The sequence below is a fragment of the Oncorhynchus masou genome, unplaced genomic scaffold (assembly GCF_036934945.1).
Source record: "Oncorhynchus masou masou isolate Uvic2021 unplaced genomic scaffold, UVic_Omas_1.1 unplaced_scaffold_8567, whole genome shotgun sequence".
Classification (NCBI taxonomy): domain Eukaryota; kingdom Metazoa; phylum Chordata; class Actinopteri; order Salmoniformes; family Salmonidae; genus Oncorhynchus; species Oncorhynchus masou.
In genome coordinates this window covers 4,451-11,319 of record NW_027015026.1, presented here as the reverse complement: position 1 = coordinate 11,319, position 6,869 = coordinate 4,451, and the positions used below count along the sequence as shown (strand labels likewise).

General features: G+C 52.5%; 1 protein-coding gene across 1 annotated transcript; it reads right to left on the bottom strand.

The window, feature by feature from the left end:
- Window positions 1-317: 317 nt before the first annotated feature.
- On the bottom strand, window positions 318-4,231 carry LOC135537851 (von Willebrand factor A domain-containing protein 7-like; the record flags this gene model as incomplete). Its single annotated transcript, XM_064963863.1, has 5 exons — window positions 4,066-4,231; window positions 1,326-1,438; window positions 964-1,080; window positions 498-657; window positions 318-394 (listed from the first exon to the last, which is right to left on the bottom strand). Coding segments are annotated over exons 1-5 (633 nt in total), but the record flags the coding sequence as incomplete, so codon positions are not given.
- Window positions 4,232-6,869: the final 2,638 nt, after the last annotated feature.

The window sequence follows — 6,869 nt, the reverse complement described above, 5'->3', positions numbered from 1 at the left end:
TATGTTAACAACACAGTAACCTGGAGGAGGAGGAGGAGCAAGAAGAGGAGGAGGAGGAGGAGCAAGAAGAGGAGAAGGAGGAGGAGGAGTTAATAGACAATACATTAGATATGTGAACAACACAGTAACCTGGAGGAGGAGGAGGAGGAGGAGGAGGAGGAGGGGTTAATAGACAATACATTAGATATGTGAACAACACAGTTGAGGTCATTGTTATGTGTACAGTTGTATATCTTGTCCTGTAAATGAGATTGACTGACTGAACACTGAGCTGGCGGACATTGCTCTATAACCTGTAGGTCAATACATTATCATACCTGTGCTGCAGAGGAGGCGTCCTCGATGACGCTGGTGGCCCGGTGCAGATCCTCCTTGGTGACCTCAATGGCCTGACCTAGAGGAAGGGAGCACAGTATGTTCGGAGAACTCTATAAGAAGCTGTAAAACACTTTGGGACAACTGCTTTGTGAATTAAATCAATTGAATGATTGGTTGACCTCCAGAGGCCTGGGCAAGGTGACGGTACAGCTGAGCGTCTGATTGGGCCATCCGGTTGGAGCCTCCACCCTTACTGGGCCATACGGCTGAAGCCCCACCCACGGAACGCCTACGACGACGTCGACTGGATCGGAGGTTGTCAGTCAACATGAAGGTCACCTGAGGAGAGGATAGGGAGCAGAGAAGAGAAGAGAATTAGAGGTTGATGACAGAATAAAGGATGAAAGGAAAGTGGAAGTTAGGAAAGAATGGCAGTAAAGAAATAAGATATGTTGAAATGAAACATAATGGCTAACATTTACATCACACTTTATCAAATCTCAGTCAGACAACTTGTGAGCCCACAAACAGGAAACTGTGTCCAAAAGGGGGAGAGACAGAGACAGTGATGAAGAGAACACAGAGAGCACAGAGAAAGAGAAGGAGACAGAGAGAGAAAGATAAACAGTAGTGAAAGCTACTAACCACAGACTTGGTGCTCTCTATGAGGGCAGTGACAGTGCTCTTCAGTGCAGTGTCTTTAGCAGGAGCATCAGTGAACACAAAGATCTCAGAGTAGGGTGGCGCCGCCGTGAGGGCCAGCTGGGAATTACAACACATTCAGCAAAAAGTCAGACCACACTGGGATCAAGTACAGGATCTCTATGGGAAATAACATGTTCAGTCCACTAGCTAGCTAACCAGCTCTGGCAGAGTTGCAAAAACAGGCAACCACATTTATAATGCAGCCATTGAAATACAGCCTTCATTTTAGGGCAATGAAACCTTTGCTCATGACATTGCCTGTATATATATATATATATATATATATATATATATACACACACCTGTAGTCCTGACAGGGACAGCTCTGGTATATCTCCTCCTCCTGATGCTGTCAGTGCGTTGATCTTCTGTTTGAAAATGTCTGCATTTGTTGTGGTGATCAGAGGTCCAAATCCTGCAAACACACACACACACACACACACACACACACACACACACACACACACACCACAAATGACAAATTAAAGATTTGGCCAGACGTGAAAATGTAATGTTGTCACTTAAGTAAAAAGAGAAGAAACTTGGGTTAAAACAGTTATTCTGCTGCCAATTTCCAGAGAGCCATTTGCAGGTGTGATGTGACGATGATGTTGGGATTGGACAATAGATCTTAACGCAGCTACCCACCTGGGTTTATTGAAGGGGACCAGGATGTATGTTCCTGCTGATCTGGGACCAGGCTAACACCCACCTGGGTCGTTGAAGTGGACCAGGATGTATGCTCCTGCTGATCTGGGACCAGGCTAACACCCACCTGGGTCGTTGAAGGGGACCAGGATGTATGTTACTGCTGATCTGGGACCAGGCTAACACCCACCTGGGTCGTTGAAGGGGACCAGGATGTATGTTCCTGCTGATCTGGGACCAGGCTAACACCCACCTGGGTCGTTGAAGGGGACCAGGATGTATGTTCCTGCTGATCTGGGAACAGGCTAACACCCACCTGGGTCGTTGAAGGGGACCAGGATGTATGTTCCTGCTGATCTGGGACCAGGCTAACACCCACCTGGGTCGTTGATGTGGACCAGGATGTATGTTACTGCTGATCTGGGAACAGGCTAACACCCACCTAGGTCGTTGAAGGGGACCAGGATGTATGTTCCTGCAGATCTGGGACCAGGCTAACACCCACCTGGGTCGTTGAAGGGGACCAGGATGTATGTTCCTGCTGATCTGGGACCAGGCTAACACCCACCTGGGTCGTTGAAGGGGACCAGGATGTATGTTCCTGCTGATCTGGGACCAGGCTAACACCCACCTGGGTCGTTGAAGGGGACCAGGATGTATGTTCCTGCTGATCTGGGAACAGGCTAACACCCACCTGGGTCGTTGAAGGGGACCAGGATGTATGTTCCTGCTGATCTGGGAACAGGCTAACACCCACCTGGGTCGTTGAAGGGGACCAGGATGTATGTTCCTGCTGATCTGGGAACAGGCTAACACCCACCTGGGTCGTTGAAGGGGACCAGGATGTATGTTCCTGCTGATCTGGGAACAGGCTAACACCCACCTGGGTCGTTGAAGGGGACCAGGATGTATGTTCCTGCTGATCTGGGACCAGGCTAACACCCACCTGGGTTGTTGAAGGGGACCAGGATGTATGTTCCTGCTGATCTGGGACCAGGCTAACACCCACCTGGGTCGTTGAAGGGGACCAGGATGTATGTTACTGCTGATCTGGGAACAGGCTAACACCCACCTGGGTCGGTGAAGGGGACCAGGATGTATGTTCCTGCTGATCTGGGACCAGGCTAACACCCACCTGGGTCGTTGAAGGGGACCAGGATGTATGCTCCTGCTGATCTGGGACCAGGCTAACACCCACCTGGGTCGTTGAAGGGGACCAGGATGTATGCTCCTGCTGATCTGGGACCAGGCTAACACCCACCTGGGTCGTTGAAGGGGACCAGGATGTATGCTCCTGCTGATCTGGGACCAGGCTAACACCCACCTGGGTCGTTGAAGGGGACCAGGATGTATGTTACTGCTGATCTGGGAACAGGCTAACACCCACCTGGGTTGTTGAAGGGGACCAGGATGTATGTTCCTGCTGATCTGGGACCAGGCTAACACCCACCTGGGTCGTTGAAGGGGACCAGGATGTATGTTACTGCTGATCTGGGACCAGGCTAACACCCACCTGGGTCGTTGAAGGGGACCAGGATGTATGTTCCTGCTGATCTGGGACCAGGCTAACACCCACCTGGGTTGTTGAAGGGGACCAGGATGTATGTTACTGCTGATCTGGGACCAGGCTAACACCCACCTGGGTCATTGAATGGGACCAGGATGTATGTTACTGCTGATCTGGGACCAGGCTAACACCCACCTGGGTCGTTGAAGGGGACCAGGATGTATGTTCCTGCTGATCTGGGACCAGGCTAACACCCACCTGGGTCATTGAAGGGGACCAGGATGTATGTTACTGCTGACCTGGGACCAGGCTAACACCCACCTGGGTCGTTGAAGGGGACCAGGATGTATGTTACTGCTGACCTGGGACCAGGCTAACACCCACCTGGGTCGTTGAAGGCGACCAGGATGTATGTTACTGCTGATCTGGGAACAGGCTAACACCCACCTGGGTCGTTGAAGGGGACCAGGATGTATGTTACTGCTGATCTGGGACCAGGCTAACACCCACCTGGGTCGTTGAATGGGACCAGGATGTATGTTCCTGCTGATCTGGGACCAGGCTAACACCCACCTGGGTCGTTGAAGGGGACCAGGATGTATGTTCCTGCTGATCTGGGAACAGGCTAACACCCACCTGGGTCGTTGAAGGGACCAGGATGTATGTTACTGCTGATCTGGGACCAGGCTAACACCCACCTGGGTCGTTGAAGGGGACCAGGATGTATGTTCCTGCTGATCTGGGACCAGGCTAACACCCACCTGGGTCGTTGAAGGGGACCAGGATGTATGTTCCTGCTGATCTGGGACCAGGCTAACACCCACCTGGGTCGTTGAAGGGGACCAGGATGTATGTTACTGCTGATCTGGGACCAGGCTAACACCCACCTGGGTCGTTGAAGGGGACCAGGATGTATGATGAAGGTTCCTGCAGGGTTCCTCTCTTATTGTCCATGATGGAGAAGGACACTCTCTTAGCCTCAGTGATGTCATCACTCATGCTGCCTGTGGTGTCGATGACAAAACACAACACTGATGACTGGGTGATGCCCATTAACCTGGAGAGAAGATGAGAGAGAGCAAGGGAGATCATGGAGTAGGAATAAAGGTCAAAAAAGATAATGTTTTTTTGGTTGATTTATTAGGATCCCCATTAGCTGCTGTCTATCAAGAAGAGGAATAAAAAGTGTGTGTGTGTGTGTGTGTGTGTGTGTGTGTGTGTGTGTGTGTGTGTGTGTGTGTGTGTGTGTGTGTGTGTGTGTGTGTGTGTGTGTGTGTGTGTGTGTGTGTGTGTACCTGCAGGTTTGTTGGAGGAGAACAGGTTGAAGTATCCAGAGGTGAGCAGGCCCTGCTGTAAGACCTCTGGTAGGATGTTATCAGTACAGTTACCTCCCATACAGTTCCTACAGGTCGGAGTACTGGGGCCTGAAGAGGGAGGAGAGGGAGGAGAGGGAGTTATAACAGGAGTACTGGGGCCTGAAGAGGGAGGAGAGGGAGGAGAGGGAGTTATAACAGGAGTACTGGGTCCTGAAGAGGGAGGAGAGGGAGTTATAACAGGAGTACTGGGGCCTGGAGAGGGAGGAGAGGGAGTTATAACAGGAGTACTGGGGCCTGAAGAGGGAGGAGAGGAGGAGGGGAGTTATAACAGGAGTACTGGGGCCTGAAGAGGGAGGAGAGGGAGGAGGGGAGTTATAACAGGAGTACTGGGGCCTGAAGAGGGAGGAGAGGGAGGAGAGGGAGTTATAACAGGAGTACTGGGTCCTGAAGAGGGAGGAGAGGGAGGAGAGGGAGGAGAGGGAGTTATAACAGGAGTACTGGGTCCTGAAGAGGGGAGAGGGGAGGAGAGGGAGGAGAGAGGGAGAGGGAGGAGAGGGAGTTACAACAGGAGTACTGGGTCCTGAAGAGGGAGGAGAGGGAGGAGAGGGGAGTTATAACAGGAGTACTGGGTCCTGAAGAGGGAGGAGAAGGGAGTTATAACAGGAGTACTGGGTCCTGAAGAGGGAGGAGAGGGAGGAGAGGGAGTTATAACAGGAGTACTGGGGCCTGAAGAGGGAGGAGAGGGAGTTATAACAGGAGTACTGGGTCCTGAAGAGGGAGGAGAGGGAGGAGAGGGAGTTATAACAGGAGTACTGGGTCCTGAAGAGGGAGGAGAGGGAGGAGAGGGAGTTATAACAGGAGTACTGGGTCCTGAAGAGGGAGGAGAGGGAGGAGAGGGAGTTATAACAGGAGTACTGGGTCCTGAAGAGGGAGGAGAGGGAGGAGAGGGAGTTATAACAGGAGTACTGGGGCCTGAAGAGGAGGAGAGGGAGTTATAACAGGAGTACTGGGTCCTGAAGAGGGAGGAGAGGGAGGAGAGGGAGGAGAGGGAGTTATAACAGGAGTACTGGGGCCTGAAGAGGGAGGAGAGGAGGAGAGGGAGTTATAACAGGAGTACTGGGGCCTGAAGAGGGAGGAGAGGGAGTTATAACAGGAGTACTGGGTCCTGAAGGGAGGAGAGGGAGGAGAGGGAGTTATAACAGGAGTACTGGGGCCTGAAAGGGAGGAGAGGGAGTTATAACAGGAGTACTGGGGCCTGAAGAGGGAGGAGGGGAGTTATAACAGGAGTACTGGGGCCTGAAGAGGGAGGAGAGGGAGGAGAGGGAGTTATAACAGGAGTACTGGGGCCTGAAGAGGAGGAGAGGGGAGGAGAGGGAGTTATAACAGGAGTACTGGGGCCTGAAGAGGGAGGGAGAGGAGAGGAGAGGGGAGTTATAACAGGAGTACTGGGGGCCTGAAGAGGGAGGAGGGAGTTATAACAGGAGTACTGGGTCCTGAAGAGGGAGGAGAGGGAGTTATAACAGGAGTACTGGGGCCTGAAGAGGGAGGAGGAGGAGGGAGTTATAACAGGAGTACTGGGGCCTGAAGAGGGAGGAGAGGGAGGGAGAGGGAGTTATAACAGGAGTACTGGGTCCTGAAGAGGGAGGAGGGAGGAGTTATAACAGGAGTACTGGGGCCTGAAGAGGGAGGGAGAGGGAGTTATAACAGGAGTACTGGGGCCTGAAGAGGGAGGAGGGAGGAGAGGGAGTTATAACAGGAGTACTGGGGCCTGAAGAGGAGAGGGAGAGGGAGTTATAACGGGAGGACTGGGGCCTGAAGAGGGAGGAGAGGGGAGTTATAACAGGAGTACTGGGGCCTGAAGAGGGAGGAGAGGGAGGAGAGGGAGTTATAACAGGAGTACTGGGTCCTGAAGAGGGAGGGAGAGGGAGTTATAGGGAGGAGGGTCTGAGGAGAGGGAGGAGAGGGAGTTATAACAGGAGTACTGGGTCCTGAAGAGGGAGGAGAGGGAGGAGAGGGAGTTATAACAGGAGACTTTGGGTCCTGAAGAGGGAGGAGATGGAGTTATAACAGGAGTACTGGGTCCCTGAGAGGGAGGAGAGGGAGTTATAACAGGAGTACTGGGGCCTGAAGAGGGAGGAGAGGGAGTTATAACAGGAGTACTGGGGTCCTGAAGAGGGAGGAGAGGGAGGAGAGGGAGTTATAACAGGAGTACTGGGGCCTGAAGAGGAGGAGAGAGTTATAACAGGAGGAGGGAGTTATAACAGGAGTACTGGGGCCTGAAGAGGGAGGAGAGTTATAACAGGGGTACTGGGTCCTGAAGGGAGGAGAGGGAGGAGAGGGAGTTATAACAGGAGTACTGGGGCCTGAAGAGGGAG